The sequence below is a fragment of the Callorhinchus milii genome, unplaced genomic scaffold (assembly GCF_018977255.1).
Source record: "Callorhinchus milii isolate IMCB2004 unplaced genomic scaffold, IMCB_Cmil_1.0 Scaffold2, whole genome shotgun sequence".
Lineage (NCBI taxonomy): Eukaryota > Metazoa > Chordata > Chondrichthyes > Chimaeriformes > Callorhinchidae > Callorhinchus > Callorhinchus milii.
In genome coordinates, this window is record NW_024704743.1 from 88,548,887 (window position 1) to 88,571,408 (window position 22,522).

At 40.0% G+C, this 22,522-nt stretch overlaps 1 protein-coding gene across 1 annotated transcript in view; it reads right to left on the minus strand.

Moving 5' to 3' along the window:
* The window catches only part of necab1 (N-terminal EF-hand calcium binding protein 1), a 93,754-nt gene that overhangs the window by 17,926 nt on the left and 53,306 nt on the right, over positions 1–22,522 (minus strand). The window contains exons 6-7 of the mRNA XM_007903191.2: positions 13,951–14,087; positions 2,407–2,528 (exon numbers count right to left, since the gene is read on the minus strand). Coding sequence (XP_007901382.1) covers positions 2,407–2,528; positions 13,951–14,087 — 259 coding nt within the window. The remainder of the gene's footprint in view (positions 1–2,406; positions 2,529–13,950; positions 14,088–22,522) is intronic.

Sequence of the window (22,522 nt, forward strand, 5' to 3'; positions counted from 1 at the left end):
ACAGATTTCTGGTTGTAGGTAGAACTCCCTGGTTGCAAACTAGAGTCTGCAATACACTTCTGTCACAAATCATAATCAAATATAATAATACTTGCATTTGATACAGCGCTTTTCACATCTTCTAGACATCTCAAAGCTCTTCACAGAATATACTGTAAAGTCAATTGACTGTATATTTGTGGGCGAAACGCAGCAGCCAATTATGCACAGCAATATCCAATGAACAGTCATGGATTGAGTAACCAAATTATTATTTTTTTTAGGGATCATTATCCCCGGAAAAGCGATCTGCCAATCATCTAACAATTGGGTTCCTACTTACTGCTAGGTAAAGAGCAGGGTGTGGAGTAAGGAAACTTGCCCAACATTTCGCTCTGCTGGGAATAGAACCAAGGTCTCTCACTTGCGAGGCGAGTGCTCTAACCATTGAGTTACAGATCTCCATGAATCAGTACAAATTAAGTCTTTCCACCTCTCTTTGTCCTTGGATTGTAGAGACAGTGGATTTTCAGGTGATTTTTAATTATTCACTTCAATGTATCCAGCTCTTAAGTAATAGTTAAATCTGTGACCTAGAAGTGTCCAGCAAACTAGCAATAAACATCAATAGTGATGGTTATTTATGATATTTTGAGAAGCTCCTAATGGAAATTATACAATACAATAAAAAATTACATTTGTAAAGCGCCTTTCATGTCTGGGGGATGTCCCATGGTGCTGGACAATCAGGGATCTGCACCCGAGCTGGTGGTTGGGATTGCAACAATGATGAAATCATCTATCCTGTAGAATACTAGTTGCGATAAAGTAATAACAGTGTCATAAAAATAATCCTTGGCCATACTCTCGATTCACAGCATTTCTACATTGTGAAAATCCAGTTCACAATTAGTAGCAATTTCATTGTATTCATGATAAGTTTTCAATATAGTAGTTTTATTATGGGTATTCTGTACCCAGAGTTGCAGGGTGGTACCCAATACATTCCAGTGATACAATGTCTCCACGGCATGTCCCATTTCCAAGAGATGAAATCACATGAATAGTTTACTGGGCAACAACAACCAACAAGATTCCATTTATAAAGCGCCTTTCACGTCAGGAGGACGTCCCAAGGCGCTGCACAGTTGGGTCATGACCCGAGCAGGGGGGAAATGGTCAGGGTGAGGGGGGAAGGGAGGGAGCGAGGAGGGGGGAAATGGTCAGGGTGAGGGGAGGGAAGGGAGAGAGCGAGGTGGGGGAAGAGAGTCGAGAGTGGAGCTGAAGGCACGGTCAAAGAGAAAGGTTTTGAGACCGGCCTTGAAGGAGGAAAGGGAGGAAGCGGCAAAGGCACTGGGGGATGGAGTTCCAGAGCCTCGGGGCTGAGAGGCTGAAGGCCCGACCACCGATGGTAGGGCGGTTGGGGCGGGGGACGTGGAGCAGACCAGAGCCAGAGGAACGGAGGGTACGGGCAGGTAGGTAGGGGGATAGTAGGTTGGAGAGGTAGGAGGGAGCAAGGCCGTGAATGGCCTTGTAGGTGAGGATGAGGATCTTGAAATCAATCCTCTGGGGATGGGGAGCCAGTGGAGGCGAGCGAGGGTGGGAGTGATGTGGTCCCGAAGCCTGGTGTGGGACAGTACACGAGCTGCAGAGTTCTGAATGACCTGCAGCTTGTGGAGGGAGGTGCCGGGAAGGCCGGCGAGGAGAGAGTTCCCATAGTCCAGCCTTGAGGTGACAAAGGCGTGGACCAGGGTTTCAGCAGCGTGAGGGGTGAGGTAATGCCGTAGTCTGGCGATGTTCCGAAGGTGATGGAAGGCGGTGCCAGTTGTGGTGCGGATGTGAGGGAGAAAGGACAGCTCAGGGTCGAACAAAACGCCGAGGTTCCTGACTGGCTTTGAGAGGGCAACATGTTTCTGAGATACTGCTGACTGTTTGTGGGACACTGCTGTTTGGAATTGGCTGTCGTGTTTTCACCCACAAAATATACAGTCAAATCCCTTTACAGTATGTTCTGTGGAGCACTTTGAGACGTCTCAAAGACGTGATAAGGCACTATATCAAATGCAAGGATTGTGGTTTTTTATTATTATTTGTATTATTGTTCTGTCCTTCCTGATCCACATATACCATACCTAGAACTATAGGGAATGGCCCCACAGAGGATGGAAGAACTGCCATCCTTCAATACTATGAATTGTCACCAACAAAATCTTATAAAACACCAATAAAACACTGAGGCAGCAAACATTGTAACATCTAGAGCACAGAAAACACCATTAGTACTGTCCTATGGCTATCATTGCTTATCTTTCAAAGCTCAAAACACTTGTGACACATATTTAATGATACCACTACATCCAATTGACAATGCAATCAAATGCAAAATTCTTTTATCTTACCTTAAAACGTGTGGTACATTAGACTGACCTGAGCTTAAGAAGCTGAAATTTGAATTGTTTGGAGACAGGCTGTTGTTTCTCTGAAGTCTCCGATTAGATCTTTTTCCCGACCACTGAATCGACAGAACTTCAGGTTTCACGGGACCCTGCCTGTAAGTAATAGCAGATACAATGTTAATCTACTTGATGACTTCATCCATTCTTAATACAGACTCAAAGGTAAGGAATGTCCCCAAGGACCATGAAGCTGTCGTTTCGCATTGTTTCGCTGTCCTGTCAATTGTTGCTGCTTTAATAGAAAGAGGTTTTGATAGTCTCTTATCACATATGATTAACCTCCAACAACAACAATCTTCTCCCTGTCCTGTGGCATCAAAGACTTGATGTTTCTCTTGGTTTAAGGCTTAGACCTCTATATAGGACTTCACAATAAATGAAGGATTTCATTACCCTTCACAAGAAATATTGTGAAGTGAAGTGACTTTTTTTCAAACAATTAACAGATTTTATGTTAGGCCTGCACTCTCCACAAAAGAATTCAATTGCAAAGCTGCAAGAGAACTGACGTGCAAAGTCCACCTACAATGGGATTTTACATTATAAGTGCACAGTACAAAGTACACTACAAAAACATTTTTCAGAGATAAACAGCAAACCAATGCACTTTTGCAACATAAAAATTCAAGTAAAGATGAAAGCTTTTTAGAGGAAATGAATTCATGTCAAAATCTTCTCATCGCTAAGTGGAGGCACATTGATTGTATTGTACAGTTTTAAAAAGACCTGTGGAAAACTGGCTTCCAATTTAAAACTGAATTTAAGATTTTTTCCCCCTGAATTTCTGCACAATTTTAATTTTTTAAGACAGTAATCTTAAACTATAGCCTAAGACTATCAGCAATTTTGAGTCTCTAATGCCTCAGCACAAGAATAAGATTATTGTTGATGGCCAATCATGCAATTGACAGGAAAATGCTCTTGGTGTTTGAACCCACTGCTTGCAGCTGAGGCAAGTGAGCAAGGGAGCAGACTAGTGTGGGCAGATGTTAAAATGAATGCATTCACTTGTAATATTAAATCTATCAAAGACAGTTATCCAATGAAGCATCACCAACATTTATCTAAGAACTCAGCTGTTTGTATATTTCAATGAATAGATTCTGTGAATAGGCATTTCGCCCACAAAGTACACAATCACCTCACAGAATATTCTGTGAAGCGCCTTGAGATGTCTCAATGATATGATATATCAAAATGCAAGGATTATTATCATTGATGTCCATGAAAATTGTCAATACAGCTTTGGAGTGAGCAATACAAAAAATGAGAGGGGGTGGGGGAAGATTTACAAGGTAGAGTTTAGAAGTGCTCATGAATTTCACAATGGAATCATTGGTTAAGGGCAGCAACCATTGGCATAGTTTGTTGGCTGCTCATTTCAGAGGCTTCAGGTGTATTGAAAAGGTACTTTGTTCAGCTGTTCATCTTTAAACTGCTACTGGAAAATGTTGGCTAATTGACCACTTAGTCTATTAACTTATTATTAACTACCAATAATACTACTATTAACTAGACTTGTTGACTAATCGATGAGCCACTCAAATCTGTGCAGCATGCTGGTGAACAGATTGGCCGGCAACAGCCTGTTCCTGCTCCCATCAGGAGCAAGCATTCACTTTATCACAAAAACTGAAATGGTTGTCGTTCGCCACAGGTTAAATAGATTGGTGTTGCTGGGACAGGTATTTTGCCAATTCAAATCCAGTATTCAATATATGCACTTTATATATGCGTATGGAGTGGTGTAATTAACAAACAATGAACACTTCGGAGTCTCACCATATTGTTGCTGAAATATTGTGGCAAACACAAAGTGAGCCATTGTGTCAATGAGAAATCTGTGTGTTTCTAAAGATCCGCTTAACATTTTGACCTGTGATGTGTTAATTATCACATAATTAATAAGTCTGTTATTACAGTCAGTTGATACCTGAAGATACCTACTGCTCTGAAGCTGTGACCTTCATCACAACTAGACTAACACTAATTGTTTTGCGAAACACCATTTCAAGAACAAGAGAACTTTTCGACCACTAGTTCAAATAAGGAAGGGGTTTAACTGAAATTTCAGTAAACTGATAATCATGATAAAAGCCCTGCACTAAAATTCTGCTCCGGCCCGAACAACAGTGCTTCAATATACCAGAAACATAGGAAACCAACTGAATAGTCAGTTTCTTCAACTCTGTTAACTAAAAACCTGCATGTTTAATGGCAGATTAGATCTCAGATCAGAGGGTCAAAGATGTAAGATGGGGTATTCAACCTTAGAAAGAGACCATTCAGCCTACTATTTTTGGATACTTGCCCCAGTTTACTTTATTTCTACCTTGGGACCTGCTTCATTTCACCTAAATTAATCAAAATCATTGGTATATATTATAGTACCTTAGCTGACGTGTGGAAATGCTCTATTAAAACATTTTAAATTAATAAAATTACATTTGAGTGCTAAGTACCATCCATTATGCATCTAGTGAAAATTACATTTGAATTAACTGTCTGCAACTTGCAGTTAATGAACAGCTACTAACCTCATTCCATTAGTACAATACCCTTTGCCCCGAGTCCGACAGGTTTCTGATTATTTCCTATGGGATGGAAGCTTTGACATCTTATGCTAATGGTTTACTGCTAGAACGTATCATTGCTGCTTCCAGCAGGAAACACGACTTGCATTGTTGGGGCTGAGGTGAAATCTGTGCACTTGCAATAACTTAAACAGGGAGATGGTTTGTTTTTCTAATGATTTTAAAGGGCCAAAAGTGCGACCTGCTCGCTAATATTATTTCCATATGTAATATAATAATACTTACATTCAATATTGCACCCTATCACATCACCAAGTCATCTCAAAGCGTGTCACAGGATATACCGTAAAGTGGTGTGAACGTGTATTTTGTAGGTGAACCTGGCGTTCAATTATCACACAGCAATGTCCCACAAATAGCCATGGAATGAATGACCAGACCTATTTGGACCAGTTCGAAATTTAAGAATGGTCTAATTGAAACCTTTCTTCACTTACCCCTGTATTTACCAGGGTGTATGTCACATCCTATTTGATTTATGCTTTGCACAGGTAGACAACACATGTGATTGAATTTCACCACCATGATTGGAAAGTGTTCTCTTTTAATATCTGGTCAAATGTCCAGTAAATTGTTTGGTCAGAGCTTCAAGACCACCTCAAATGAGACTTGATTTACCTGATTGATTCAACAATTTCAGACCATAACAGCTCACCCTGCTTCTGTGACCATTACCACATTATCTTGGTCCCAGACACACCTTTTCTCCCTCTGGTCTATCTGTATTGCTGCAATCTTTACCACCTCCCTTTGTTTTGCATTATTAACACCTCCTTTCTCCTGTTTTGTTGCAATCCCCCCTTTGTTTTGTATCATTAACACCTTTTTAACCCATCATCCTCTGTCCTCTACCCAATTTTCTCCTTTGTCTTCCTTGCCCTGCCTCCCCCTCTCTGTTAGCCCTTAAAAGCCTCTCCCTCCCAACATGCCCCAATTCTGATGAAGGATCGTGGCCCCTAAACATTGACTCACTTTCCCTTCTCAATAGATGCTGTCTGATCTGCTGAGTGTTCCCAGAGACTTCTGTTTTTGTTTCTTGATTTACTTCTCCTCAGCACGGTACCCGTTGCCTTTGTTCCTCCGGGTCTGGCCTCCTCCTTATCCACCGAGTCCTCCGCTCCACCCTCGGCGGCCGTGCCTTCAGCCACTGTGCCCCGAGGCTCTGTAACTGCCTTCCTCACTCCCTTCGTCTCACTCCCTCCCTTCCCATTTTCAAGTCTCTGCTGAAGACCTTTCTTTTCAATCGCGCCTTTGGTCACCTTCCCCCCCCTCCCCCTGGCTCGGCCCCAGGATCCGTTACTGTAAAGTGCTTTGAGTATGTCTGCGGATGACATCCCCAAGAGGGAGCATGTAGATCAGAAAGAGTAGGGGGTCAAGGATGGATCCTTGGGGTACCCCACAGGTGACCGGGTGAGAGCGGGTGGAGAAGCCGTTTGTGCAGATGTACTGCTGGCGGTTTGTGAGGTAGGACTCGAACCAGGCGAGTGCGGTCCCACTGAGAAGGAAAGGCAGTGGAGGAGGATGGCGTGATCGACTGTGTCGAACACGGCGGAGAGGTCCAGGAGAACAAGGAAGCAGAAGGAGCCCTGGTCACAGATAGAGAGGATGTCATTTGTGACTTTCACAGGCGCAGTCTCTGTCCTGTGTACAGGGCGGAAACCGGACTGGAGGGGTTCGAAGAGGGAGTGGGAGGAGAGGTGTGCGCGAAGTTGGTTGGCAACAACGCGTTCTACAACTTTTGAGAGGAAGGGCAGCACTGTTGTGAAAATCCTTTCATTGTATTAGTACTGTGACAAACTTTGCACCAGATTCTGTCATATTTTGCTTTAAAAAAACCATGCTTTGCTTGGCTGAAATAAATTAAATTAACTTCAGTCAAGCTTTAGTTGCAATTTGCGATCATCTACAAATTCAATCTCTACCCTTCACGTTAAAAATCCTGTGAAACGCTTTGAGCCATTTTGACAATGTGACAAGGAGCTATATCAAATGCAAGGATTTAATATTCATTATAATTTCACAGCAGCATCAGAGGAATTGTTTACATGACACAGCATCAATGTCCTGCATATGGGTAAAAGTAAAAGTGGATGCTTCTTTATTTGTCCTCTGTCATGAATGATGACACTCAGAAAGTCTTGGACTGTCAGAAATCAGAACTAAATCAACTGGAGAATCTGTAATGAGACAAAGGGATGGCAACGTGACATTCAATGTTATAATTACCGCTGGTAATAATTTTCACATTCTAGCATATTCTGCTCATGGCGATGTCCTAATGATAATCCTTGCATTTGATATAGGGCCTTATCATGTCTTCTAGGCATTTCAAAGAGTTTCACAGAAATATACTGTAAAGTGAATTGACTGAATATTTTGTGGGCAAAACAGTCCTAGTCCATAACTGGCCAAGAAAAAACATCCCCCATTCCCCCAGCTATGTGAGAATAGTTGATACAGTACTTGATGGCTTTACAATTCAAGTAAAACTGGCTTTCATTCCGTTGTGGGTTGGCTCAACAACAACTTGCAAACAGGGTAGCGTTCTGGAGCACTCAATGGCTTCTGCAAATGGCTTTGGTCTCAATGAATTTCACAAAGTTGTGGTGAGGATGTTTCTCTTAGGAGCAGAGAATCATACCATATGATAATATTACCAGTGTTAATTATCACACCAATTGGAAGAATTTATATTAAATGCAAAATGTTTTTTAAAGCTGGTATATTCACTTTAAAAATAAGCTTTTGTAAGATTACTGGAGCTGAAAAGCTTTAGATAAATCAACAACATGACCGTAAACCATTTTGACTGTTTTGACTATTAGGCAACAGGATCAAAGATTGAAGATCTGGCTTCATTAATTTTGACAGCTTGGTGCAGAGTTCACTGCTGCTGTATGTGAAAGTGCCATGGCTCCACATCTTGTCACTTTGAGCTTACACAATATTTTTCTCAGTTCTAAAGTAACCTTTGGTTCTGAGGAAGATGGGAGAAATTTCACCAGAGTCTAGATTTACTCTGGACTCTGGATGAGAGCTAAGTTTCTTCAGTTTAACGCCAACAAGACTGAGGCTCTCTCTCCGCACTTAGGTGCTGATGGCATCACCATCCATGGATGCACACTCTACCTTACTAAGTCAGTCTGGAACCTTGGCATCTTGTATGACCCTCAACTATCCTTTCTACCCCATATCCATACCATGACCCGCTCTGCCCTCCACCCTTCCCAATCCCGACCCCCAGCTCGGGTCCGAAACACTGACTGTCCAGTGCCTTGGGACGTCCTCCCGACATGAAAGGCACTATACAAATGTAATTTTGGTGTTGTCGTCATTGTTGTTGTACTTATTTTTGTTAATATTTTGGAATGTCCCAGAATTTGGTAAATTGCTGAATTCAATCTTAACTTTGAAGTTTGTTTTCTGTAGTTCTTAAAAGAACTTACAGAAAACCAGCTTCAAAATGTGCTAAATCCTGGGTGCTCTAAACTGCTACATAAATAGAGAAATCAAGACCCAGTTGGTATTTCTCACCAATGGTGCCTATGCAAACATTAGCTTCAATAAATAAGAGGGCATGGATCATGGCAGAAATATACTGTGTAGGTTGTATTTGCTAGCATGACCACTTTGTAATAAAGCAAGAAGAACCATCGTTTGTACTCTCCAAGATAAATTCCAATGTTGTCTGTATGCTCTTGCAATGTCTTGACATCACTGCAACATTTAGTGATGACAACAAGATGCGTGAGCATGTATGTCATTTACAGCATGTGGTCCCTGGAGATCATAGAAAAGCACAGCCTTTTCTTCTCACTGTAGACTCCAGGACTTTCCCATCTCACCCTCCTTCCATTTGGCCTGTGGCCTAAAAACACTGAATAGCAGCAGGCAGACCAGAAAACTGCTAAATTCAATTGGCTTCCTCCACTTTACTGAAACTCTGTCTCCATAACAGCAGCTTAGACTTGAGATTGGCGGGTCAAAAATCAAAATGGAAGCAGTGGTTCCCGTAGAAGCTGTAAGCAACATCTGAACTCAGCCTGGTGATAGTTAAAGGAAAGGGAAGAAATTTGAAAAGTTTTCTAAAAGACATTCCTTATGACAGTTCATATCATAAATTTCACAGCCTTTGAATTTTAGACCCCAATAATAATCTGGTCCCTGCTCTACACAAGCTACCTTAAATTGAACATCACAAAAATACGTGGTGAAGTGTTGCCGACAGCATTGCTTGACTGTTTTTGCTGACCTACTTTACTCTTGCTTATTCACTACACCATGCATAGAAGATACAGAAACAGATACAATGCTCAATGACTGAAATCTCAAGTGATGCTGCCCTGAAGCTATTAACATCCTGTCACACTGTATTACGTCTCCATTCCCTTTCGTGTTCTATGCAGAATTCCAGGGTGAGATATTTGAGAGAGGTTCCAATGAACCCCATTAAGTTTGTACAGCAGTTATTTGGCAATAAATTCATTTACAATGTTTCACACATCTCGCTCGGTTGCACGTTGAGAATTGTTAAGGGGCATTTACTGCAGTGAGGAGATTTGAGGGAAACTGAATTCCTGGGACAACCTGCTCAACCATTCCTGAAAAAAATCCTTGTATTTGTTTTGCACCTTTCACACTAGGAGGAGGTTTCAAAGTCCATGATATGCTGCAAAGTGCAGTGACTGTATGTTTGATAGATAAAACAAAATGTCTGTCAAAATTCCTGTCAAACATACACATTTTGATTGCTCCACCAATCACTATGAGGCTGATTTTATATCAACACAAAAATATGTAATGTGCCTTTTTAAACGTTTTTTTTAACAAATAAAATATTTTGAAGGGGTAACCCTCCTTCTCGTCTCCATCTCCCTGGTTTGTAATAAATATGTGGATAAAATGCATCAGGAACACTCTCCAAATTGAACAAGTTAATACATAGACTGTGAGTAGAGATAGGGAAAGACTAAGAGGTACGGGAGGGGGGAAGGAGAGGTAAGCGGGGCCTCTTTGGAATTAAACTGGATGCTTGACAACGGAATGTCAAAATCGAGTCAACCTTCTATGATAGACTTGGTACTCCATTAGTCCTGTTGATAACAGACCAAACCGCCTGGAGACCAGGATTCTGAGCACTTGATTCCTGTGAATCCTGCAATAACCCTCCAAAACCCCAATTGGTAGTCTGGTCCTGGCTGGACAAACAGCAGGAAGCTTGTCAGAAAGTGCTCTCAGAAAGCTAAGTAATTTTAGCTGGTTAAACTCCAGCAGGGCACCAATGCTCACTCTGGCTTCTCCAAGCCTTGGCTCTTCCCAATCTGTACATACATTTTCCAGGAGGAGGTAAAACGGGTGCATCGGTCCTGAGAGAGATGTGCATTCTATTACAGACAAAGGGAAATTGCCAAACGCAGTATATATTGGAACTGTCTTGAAACTCCTTCCTCCACAAGCTGCAGATCATCCAGAACTCTGCAACCTGTGCTCTCTCCCACACCAGGCTCTGTGATCCTATCACCCCATCCTCACCCAACCGGCATCCCATCACTCAGAGGAAACAGTTGAAGATCCTAGTCCTCACCTTCAAGGAGCTCCATGGCCTTGCAACCCCTACCTCTGCGACCTCCTAACCCCCTACCACCCTGCCCGCTCCCTTCGCTCAGCGGGCTCTGGCCTGCTTCATGTCCCTGCTTTGCCCGCCCCACCATTAGGGGATGCCCCCGCCCTACAGAACTCCATCACACAGTCCTTCCACCTCGCCTGCTTTCTTGCGTCTTTCAAGACCCATCTCAAGACCCTCCTCTTCGACCTTGCCTTCGGTCAACGTCTTACCCCTACCCTCCCTGCCCTCCGCCCCTCCTGATCCCAACCACCATCTCGGATGTGGATCCCTGACTGTCCATGCCTTGGGACATGCTCCTGATATGAAAGGCGCTGTACAAATTTAAATTGTTGCTGCTGTTGTTGTTGTCTGGTTTGGACACCTTTAATCATAGTGATGAATTTCCATGTATGTCCGGCTGACCAAAATAAATTACCTGCCTGAATGCCTGCAGAGGGTACAAGAAACATCAAATCATACATTCCTGATCCCTGGACAAGACTCTGTACCAAAGAAAGAGCTAATCTCTGCCAACAAATAACACCTGTTAAATATAACAATCTATTTGTAAGGCCCCCATTGTTCTTGTCTAAGTTCCTAATACTTGAATTGCTCATGTAACCAGTAGTACAGTACTTGCAACTTGAAGCATGTAAATATTCTACAACACTGTTTAAATAACACATTTTATATGTCAAAAAGCAATTACTGGAAAAATACAACTAATATGTAATGTCATCTTCAATAGTCAGGCTCTTAAGATTAACCTTGCTCCTTGTCAAGTGGAAAACACTTTACATGGATGATACACAAATGAGTGCTCAATAATGCATTCAGAGAGTCTATAGTTTGAAAGTAAAACTGGTGGAATTATGATATTGGGTTCATTTGTCCCAAACCTTCTGCATTGCATCACTAAACACAGCTGAACTGTCTTCTGTGGATTGCCCCTGTAAAATTAAAGAACAGCTTCAAAAATAAAGTTATGAGCAAACACCAAAGGCTTAAAGTCAGGTTCCACCACTGTTAAGTGCTCTGAGATGCTACCCTGTGTGGAGGCTGCTATGTAAGTGCAAATTGTTTTTGTTGTTGCTGTTGCAATAGCTTCAGGGTTGGAAAGAGGACAAGAAATCCCCAAAATGAAGAAATAGGTGTTACATGATGGGAACAGGAGGGCGTGTCATTCAGCCCATCGAGTCTGGTTGTCAGTTTATTAGATCATGGAGGATCTTTTAATCGCATTTTCCCACCTTTTCTCCATGCCAGTAAATATCCTTATTTCTGTAATTTCTCACTTCCTTTTAAACATTCCAAAAGATTTTAGGGCCTTTTAGAGAAGTGCTTTTCACATGTGTGAGCACTGTATGAAGAATTGGTTTCATATCTAGTTTCTAAGCATCCTAGCTCTGATTTTAAGACAGTTGTTGAAGTTGAAACATTTAAAATGCAACTGGAAAAATAATATTAATGGATGTACAGTACAATATATATTAATTTAGTGTCTTTCATGATGGGAGGACATCTCAAAGTGCTTGACTCTCCTGGCTAGGGACCCGAGCTGGGATTGGGGGCAGTGGGATTTGAAGAAGGTCAGTGAAGAAAGATGACCAAAGCATGGTCAAAGAGGTACGTCTTGAGGTGGGCTTTGAACATGGAGTGGGATGAAGCGAGTCGGAAGGATGGATGGAGTTCCAGAGAGCGGGGCAAAATGGCTGAAATCTTAGCTGCCAATGGTGGGACTGATAATGTGGGGGACCTGAAGCATGTTGATTTGAATGTGATGAATGGAAAGGGATTAGAATGCGAAGCTCCAACAAGGGGAGCTAGCAGCAGCACAAACTTAATGGCCCTACTTCTGTGCTATACATATTCTGCGATCCCAAAGAAAATACTCAGAAAAAATTATTAAACGCTATCTCACAGGGTAATTATTGTGAGATAAAGGTAATTTTTTACTGGATAATGATATTGACAATTAGAAAATACCCCCCATAAAGTTACTTATTGGAGATTAAAATTTCCTTGCAATTGATTTCAGATGATTTTTCTGAAAACGTGGTGCAATTATATCAGCAGTGCCATTCATAATCTTTTGTATACATCACACTGCTAAACACAGTCATCCATAAAGAACAAAAAGATCTCTTTGGAAAAGGGTTACATCACTAAAGAAATGATTTGCTCAGTACATTCCACTTTTTTTTAAACATTGCTGTTGATGAAGAGCAAGCTATTGTTTACCAGTCATCACAAAAACTGCACCATGGCTGAAAAACAAAACTCACTGATCTCGTCTGCTAACATGACCTCACCCAGCTTCTGTGCACAGCAGCACAGCCAGGAATAAAAAAGATCATTAAACCTGACTTGCACAAATATGTACAAATAGAAATGCAGCGATTTTGAGGCTGTAAATTAATCCAATTCTGAAGCGCTATTTACAAAACCACTCTGTGTGCCTAGTCATTAATTATTGCATCCAAAGATTGCTTTGGATCAAGAAGTCACTTCAACGCAATTGGTTTAATTCTTCTAGAATTCTAACCTACCATCTTCGCGTTATAAACATCAAACTGGTTTGCAAATTAATCCAATGCCTCCATCAGCCTCCCTAGTAACCTACTCCAGCTAAAGCACATCAATGGTCAGAAATTCCGGGCAGTGTTGTGTAACACCTTTGTTCATTGATGGGATATTCTCCATTATAATTGCACATCACCAAAGGTGTAACATTTGCAAAACTGAGTAGAATTTCAACCCACATAATAATCCTTGCATTTGAAATACTTGCATTGAAATACTTCACAAAGTTTTCCATACAGTGCAGTGACTGTATTTGTAGTCGAATCCAGCAGTCAATGTTAACACAGGAATATCCCACAACTGGGGTATTGTTGGACAGGATACCATGAGGAATGTACTTCTCTCTTTGAGTAGTGCTACGGGATCTTTAATGCTCACCCGAATAGACACATAGAACCTCAGTTAAAAGCCTCATTCGAAGATTGGCATCTTTGGGAATCTAATGCTTTCCCAGCTCTGCACTGAAATGTTAGCCTACTCTTGGGAGGGTGGGGGGGTCGATAGAAGAGGAAGAACACTAACAAATGTGTCAGGCTGAAGGCTGATTTATAATCACTGCCTATAATCTCATTATTATTTCTGTAGACTATACGGAGCACGCTATCTGATATATTCAAAGTGATTGCTATCATCGGTGAGAATTATCATCCTCACATACAGAGGTTTATAAGGATAGAGTTCTTAAAAAGCAGCATCAACAACAAAAAGCAGTGAGGTAAATGCCAGGGCCTACTTTTCCTGAAGGGTTTGCTCCTCGGTGGTTTCCATGGCACATTCCAAGGAATTCTGCAGGGACTGAAGCTGGTTCACTGTTTCCTTCAGAAGAAACCGAGTCACAAACTGTTCCAGATTACAGGAATCCTCATAATCCTGCACAAGAACAAAGTAGATAAAATAAAGAACACGATTTATCCTGGAGTCTGGGCCAATAATCCCCCCAAATAAAGCTGTTCATTCGCTTTGTGGTTGTTTTTAAGCGCTCTGAGATGCTGCACTGCGTGGAGTGCGCTATATAAGTGCAAGTTGTTGTTATTTTTTGGATACGAGCTGCCACATTTGTCCACAAAATATCACCACACTTCTGTGAAACATTTTGATATGTCTGTACAACTAAAGGTCCTTTTTTTATTATAACACAATTAGAGTGATATGACACCAGTCTACAGCCTGGTCAATTTGTATCATTTGAAGCAACTGAGACCCTAAATTTCAGCCTGTAAGATTGTGTTATCTTAAAATTTAAGATGCAGAATTGCAGAAAATTCCTAAATTCAGATTTACTTGGGAAACTGGAGCATTTTTATACTTCTCAAAGAGAGAGGAAGGAACAAGTAATTACAGGTCTGTGACTTTAACACGAGTGGTAGGAAAATTACTTGAATCTGTTATTAGGGAGAGATTCGCTGAGCATCTGGATAAATATGCACAGATCAGAGAGAGTCAACAATGGTTTGTGAAGAGTAGATCATGTCTCACAAATCTAGTGGAGTTCTTTGACAGAGTTGCAGAAGTGATAGATGAAGATGGAATTGATGGATATAATCTATATTAATTTTTTTTAAGAAGATATTTGATAAAATACCATAAAATAGATTATAAGACAATATTAAGGCATAGAAAGCTGAAGGCAGGAAATTAGTTGGACAAATTTGTGGAGTCCTGTAACTCAGTGGTTAGAGACCTGAGTTTGATTCCCGGTAGGGCGAAATGTTGGGTAAGTTTCCTTACTCTGCAAGCCTCTGTTTACCTAGCAGAAAGTAGGAACCTGGTTGTTAGTCGATTGGTGGAACGCTTTTCTGGGGGTAATAATTCCTTCAAAAAAAATTATAAATTACTCACTTCAATCCACGACTGTTTGTGGGACACTGCTGTGTGCAATTGGCTGCTGTGATTTGCCCATAAAATATACAGTCAATTCACTTTACAGTGTATTCTGTGAAGCACTTTGAAACATTTTGAAGACATAATAATAATAATCCTTGCATTTGATATAGCGCTTTTCACGTCTTCTAGACGTCTCAAAGCGCTTCACAGAATATACTGTAAAGTGAATTGACTGTATATTTGTGGGCGAACGCGGCAGACAATTGCGCACAGCAGTGCCCCACAAACAGTCGTAGATTGAAAATGACCAATTTATTATTGTTTTTGGTTTTGGAGGGATTATTATTAGGCTCTGTGTGGAGTAAGGAAACTTGCCCAAGGTTTCGCCCTGCCTGGAATTGAACTCAGGTCTCTCGCTTGCAAAGCGAGTGCTCTAACCACTGAGCTACAGGACTCCACAAATGATAAGGCACTATATCAAATGCAAGGAATATTACAGAATTTTCTAAAAGGGCTGTTCTCTCCTTGACAGGCAGTGATAACTGGTGTAACAACAACAACTACTACTTGCATTTATACAGCACCCTTCACGCGGGGTAGCGTCCCAGAGCGCTTTCTGATGTACACCAATAATCAATGCTCTTTACCCTGTATATGAATAATTTGGACACAAGACACTTTTACACTTTTTAAAATGTTGGTGTTCTTATCATTTGTGTGTATAGGAATCTACAGCACAATGGAAGTGATGTCAGTGGTGTTTCCCTTACACAGCGCATATGTGCAACATGCAGTCAGTAATGTTGATAGTGACCTGATGATCTGGAGGCCAATGGACTGGCAGCCAGTCTTAATGTGCCCCATGATAATACAGAGTTTTCACTTTTGATATAGTGGCTTTCACATTAGTATGACCTCTCAAATAATACACTGTAAAGTGTCTGAGGTGTTTTTGCAGGCAAACACGGCAGCCAATTTTTCTAATTCTCCTACTCTCCTTTGATGGAGCACCATAGGCTGTGTGGCTGTTGAATGCTTGCCTTGCCCTTTGATATAGGCAGACTTCCTGCAAAGCTCTAGACATTCAATTCAGCAAAAACCTTGAAAAGCTTTGTGAGCTGCTAGGATGAAGATCCTTTGGGTAATGCCTCAGGCTCAATGGCTTGTGTAACATTACTTTGTCTGTTGCAAATGCATTCATCTTGGCAGCTTCTTTGGCTACACTGAGCCAAATACTTGATCTTTGAGTCTTTTAAATTGTTTATTACTTGATTTTTTGTTCTATTTCACAATATATTATTGGTTTCCCAGAGAATTTTATTTACTCAAACATATATTATGTGGATTCCTTAAATATACCAATATTTTATTTAAAAAAGAAAACATGATTTTGGGTTCATTTAATAAATAATCTGAAACAAAATCAAAGTCATTCCATTCAGCAGTATGTGGAAGGCAATACTTTATCCTGAATCAAAATCTATCTGGAATGCGAGATCTCTGACCTATACTTAACACAATAGTGTTATCTGTCAAAGTCTGGATCAATTACACACTGTCTGGCCCATTTCCTGATTTTTTTAAATAAGTGAATTAGAAATCAAAGACTGAGATTAACAGTTGTATTTATCTCTTGAGGGCTCACTTACTGCAATTATGTGCAGCAAACCACTATTGTTTAACCCTATTTAGTGCTGAAGTATTTTGCAGAACAATTTATGTCTGGAAATCCACAAAAGGATAGCTTCAAAAATACAGACTTTCATAATGTTAGATGCTGAAAATTGCAGCTCTTCTGCAGTCGAGAAGCCTGCTTTGAACACAATTGCTCTCATTTATCACAATGAAAGCTTCTGCCAGCATATTTGACTCAAGGCAGAGAAATTAAAGTGTTAGATTATCTAAGGAACACAGTGATTCAGGACACTGTACATAATAATAATAATAATAATAATAATAATAATAATCCTTGCATTTGATATAGCGCTTTTCACGTCGGGAGGATGTCCCAAAGCGCTTCACAGAACACACTGTAAAGTGAATTGACTGTATATTTGGGGGCGAACGCGGCAGCCAATTGCGCACAGCAATGTCCCACAAACAGTCACAGATTGAAAATGACCAATTTATTATTGTTTTTGGTTTTGGAGGGATTATTATTTAAAGTCTTGGTCAGGAATATGAATACATGAAGCTAATGCAAGGTTTCATCACCCTCTTTTATCTTTTTATTAACAATAAACATTTGTGTAATTAATGAACACATTGCATATTACAAGAATGCAAAGGATCATAACCCCGCTCATAGCCCTTCAGACCTCAACAATATACCATATGCATATTGATTCTGATTACTAATGTACACCAGAAACAGATGCTGGTCATGCCCAACTTAGTTGGTCGCACACTCGCCTCTGAGTCAGGAGTTTCTAGATTCAAGCCCCACTTAGGGACTTTGAGCTAATAATTTACGATGACACTCCAATGCAATGCTGAGGAATTGTTGGAGGTATATTCCTTTCGAACGCCAATTGAGAGAGATGTACAGATATAGTAGTAGAGATATTAGATATGACAAAAGAGGCATTGGGAATAAAGATCTATGAAGAGTTAATAAATTTGAGATTGAATGTTTTCCCAGATCCCTCTCAATCTTATATTTTAAGACATGGTTTTAAGACTAAGAATATAAAAAAGTGGATCTCCTAATTGCTGTTCTGAACTTTTAAGTAATTTAAATTGAATTAAAAGTGCATCTTTAAACTTGATGTGAAATGTTTTATTCAAAAATGTAATTTTATTAAAGTAAAGTAAATGTTGGTAATAGAGTTTAACCAATTTTCAGTTACCATCCTCTGAACATTAAGAGTAGCTTAAAGTTTCTTCAAAACCAGCCATACTCACTTAGGATTAATAATACTCTGCAATAGAAAGCATGGAAACAGACCATTTAGCTGAACTGGTTTGTGTCATGTTTATACTCCGTATGAGCTTCCACCTCTCCTATTCTCTTATCCTATATCCCGCTATTTCCTTCTTCCTCATTTTCAACAAGTTTTGTTTTAAATAAATTGAAATGATTCAGTAGGTTTATATTATTTCTGACTACTTTGACTGAAATGGTCTGCTTGTTTCCCATTCTGTTCTGATTATCATCCTCAGTCACTTTATGTTTTGCTTTGAGACAATCCTCTGTTCAGGCACTGACATTACCATTACATTATCATTATCAATTCAGTGGATTAGCAAAATCATCGTCTCCCTGGCTGGTAATACTTTGCCATAAATAATGGTAAGCATGAATGATTTATCTATTGGCACAAACTACCAATGTTATATCCCCTTTACACATGACTGCATTTTGTCAAAACTATGAATCATAAAGTTCTTAGTTCTTTTGTGTTTATTTTCAGATGTATAATTTAAAACCCAGTATGCAGTGTCTATAATAATCTTTGCATTTGGTATAATATTTGTCAAAACATCTCAAAGTACTTTCACAGTAAAGTGTAGTGACTGTATATTTGCGGACAAACATGGCAGCCAATTTGCACTCAGTAATATAATAATAATCCTTGCATTTGATATAGCGCTATATCTTCAAAACGTCTCAAAGCGCTTTACAGAATATACTGTAAAGTGAATTGACTGTATTTTATAGGCGAGTATTCCACAATCCCAATATTCCACAAACTGCCATAAAGAGAATAGACAATTTTATCAAGAGGATTGGATAAACTCCCTTCTTTTTTTGAATAGCGCCACGGGAACTTTAATGTCCATCTCAACAGATGGAAATGATTTTGGTTCAACAAATCCTCCAACATGCATTGGAGTATAGCCTACTACAGCCTACAAAGTCCCCAAATGAGGTTTGAACCCACCGCCTTCTGACTCAGAAACAAGAGTGCTACCAACTGAGACTGGCTAGCACCTAGTATTCTCTTACAAAATAGTCATTAAACTTTATAGTAATGCATGTGAAGTTCTTTGAGCTGTCCTTATATCCAGTGGAGTCCTGTAGCTCAGTGGTTAGAGCACTCGCTTTGCAAGCGAGAGACCTGGGTTCAATTCCAGGCAGGGCGAAACCTTGGGCAAGTTTCCTTACTCCACACGCCTAATAATAATCCCTCCAAAAACAATAATAAATTGGTCATTATTAATCTACGACTGTTTGTGGGACATTCCTGTGCGCAATTGGCTGCCGCGTTCGCCCACAAATATACAGTCAATTCACTTTACAGTGTGTTCTGTGAAGCGCTTTGGGACGTCCTCCTGACGTGAAAAGCGCTATATCAAATGCAAGGATTATTATTATTATTATTATTATCCAATCCCCAGGTAAGGTGCAAACCCCTGACCGTCGGCCACCTTGGAACATCTTAATGACGTTAAAGGAACTATGTAATTACAATTTGTTGTTGTTGTTGAAAGGCAAATATTTTTTCCTCTCTGTGGCTAGCAGAAAATAAGGAATGGAGTAAGAGCAATAAAACACACTGCATGGATTGGAATTTAGAGATTCATTCCCATGACCCTGAATAAAATATAATGCTTAGTTCTGTAGTGCCACTATCATCTATTAATGATTAATCACTTGCCTTTGATCCCATCCATCTACTTTAATAGAAAACTAGTAATCATTTTTCTGTACATGGTCAGGGTCAACAGTGGCTACGTTAACAGTATCTGAAGTTTATGACTATTATTTTCTTGCATCTGTGCTTTGTAAAAGTGGTGATAATTTGACATTTTACATCAAAGTGGCACACAAGACTTCTAAAGCTCGAAAAACGTGCAATCTTGACAAGCAGGCAGTCATTGATCAATAACAATGATTACATCTCTTTGGTGTCTGAGTCAAGAGTGCTCGGTGCTGCTGCCTTCTGAAAAGGAAGTTGAAACTCTTCCCTTCTCCCCTTTCCCAAACCACTCAATATTCAGAAGCAGTTCATAATGATTGGTAATTAGTGTCTTCTTGTGTGTTGTTAGTCATGAAATGGTGAAAAGTGCAACTTGTGATGTTGACACTGCTGATAATGAACACATTGAAAAATGGTCAGTCTGTCACTAAAGACATGGACTAGTCTATGGCCTTGCCTCCCCCACCCCACCCCACCTACACACTGGTTGGAACAAAGGCAGTCTACAGTGTGCAGGATTGTACTTGCTGACACTGGAGTCAAGTTGGCAGCATACAATACAAAATTACATTTGTACAGTGCCTTTCACGTCAGGAAGACATCCCAAGGCACTGGACAGTCAGGGATTTGCATACTCTCTTACCTCAATACAAACAATCAAGATACGGCTGGTATCCCGCAATATGACAATTGTGAGTTGGCTTTAAGGCCCAACCATTCTGTTGGTTAATAATTAATTAATTTTGAACGGATTATTGTTCCTGTAAAGCGATTCGACAATCGACTAACAACCGGCTTTCTACTTACTTCTAGGTAAACAGAGGCATGTGGAGTTAGGAGACTTCCCCAACATTTCGCCCTGTCCGAGAATTGAACCCAATTCTTCTTGCTTGCGAGTGAGCGCACTAACCACTGAGCTACAGCACTGGACTTTTAGATCCCCTAGTCACTATCTTATATTTGTGTCCCTCGGTTACAGACTCCTAGACAAATGGGAATAGCTTATTAATGCTAACCTTATCAAATCTTTTTTGCAATTTGGGACTGTCCATGAGCTTGAGCACATTTTGCAACATTGTTAAAGCACGGGGTTGCAGTTTTCTACCACCATGATTCAGAAACAGGGAGGTATATGCCAAAGTGACTTTTAAATGTTAACTGTTCACATGAACAGTTGGAAAGAAATAATTAACAAGGGTTTTTAAATAGTGCACTTCTGTTTGAAAACTAATGTTACAGACTCTTTCGGGTATCACATTATATAAAAAAAACACTGAATATTAAGCAGCCTCTACATACCAGTACAATAGATATTATAACAATACTCCTTGCATTTGATATCAGAAGGACATCTCAATAAATTTGGATTCAGTAAAGTGTAGGTTTATTCGGATGATATCAGGACTGGCAGATTACCCCTATCAGTGTAGATTGGATAGGTTCGGTATTTTTGCCAGAGAAGAGACATTTAAGAGGGAATCTAATAGAGATGTATAAAATTGCAAAAAGGATTTGATAAGGTTAGCATTAATAAGCTATTCCCATTTGTCTAGGAATCTGTAACCGAGGGTCACAAGTATAAGATAGTGACTAGGGGATCTAAAAGAGAATTTAGGAGTATATACTTCACTCAGAGAGTAGTGAGATTGTGGAACTTGCTGCATAAAGTGATAGTTGAAGCAAATAGTGTTTATGCATTTAAGAGAAGCTAGATATACCATGAGGGAGAGGAGGAATAGAAGAGTATAGGAGGGAGTAATGAGTAGGTGGAGACTCAAATGGCGTATAAACACCACCACTAATTGGTGGGGCTGTTTTGACCCCATACAGTCTATGTAAATGTAAGGGCTACTTTTCAGAATGAAGTCTCATAAAAAGAATAATATTAAGTACCAAAGCAGATGGTGCCATAGGGTGAAACATGTCTTTCAGAATTTCATCACAAGAGTTGCCATTATATGAAGCCATTCATTTTGCCCTTTATATAAGGTATGATTTGAGTCTGTGGCCTTTTTAATTTTTTGATCTATGAATTGCCTTATCATGGTAATTGCTTTTGTGTAAGTTATTACAACTTTAAAAAAATTGGAATTTTAAATTTCATAACAACAACAAATGACAGTTGTATAGAGCCTTTCATATCAGGAGGTTGTCCCAATGATATAGTGGTGAGCATCTGGATAAACTCTGATTCTCTGAACGTGAATTGGATTTGAGGATTGAAATCTCCAAAGTTGTGCATGAGTTTTAGGAACCTCTACTGAACCACAGAATTACAAGGAATTGCATAGAATGTAAGGCATGGAAACAGATCATTCAACTTAACTAATCATTGCCAGTGTTGGTATTCCACATGATCCTTGACCCCTCCTATTCCCCTTCCCAATACCCTCTATTCCCTTCTCCTTCACTTATGCATCAAGTTCATCTTAAATACACTAAATACTTTTGGTGTTAAGCATAGCTTTCAGCATTGAGCTTTACATTTTCACCACCCTCTGTGTGAAGAAGTTCCTCCCAAATTCCCCATTTATTTCTAAACCATCTTCTATCTTGAAAACTAAAGGCTCTCAACCTAACAAGACATTGGAATTTGTTTCTCTCCCTGTTGTCTAAAATATTTCAATCTCAACTGATCTGAACTAAGACCATCTTAACTACCCCTGAAGCAATGTGACTTGGCATGACTCAGATACCCAGATTGGTACGGTATTTGTGATTCAGCTCTCATACCTGTATATTTTGAGCTTAAGACCTGCTATATATACATACATAGAGAGGTAGTACAGCCTATACATACAGCATGTCACATTTAGATGTGTAGTAAGGGAATGTGCA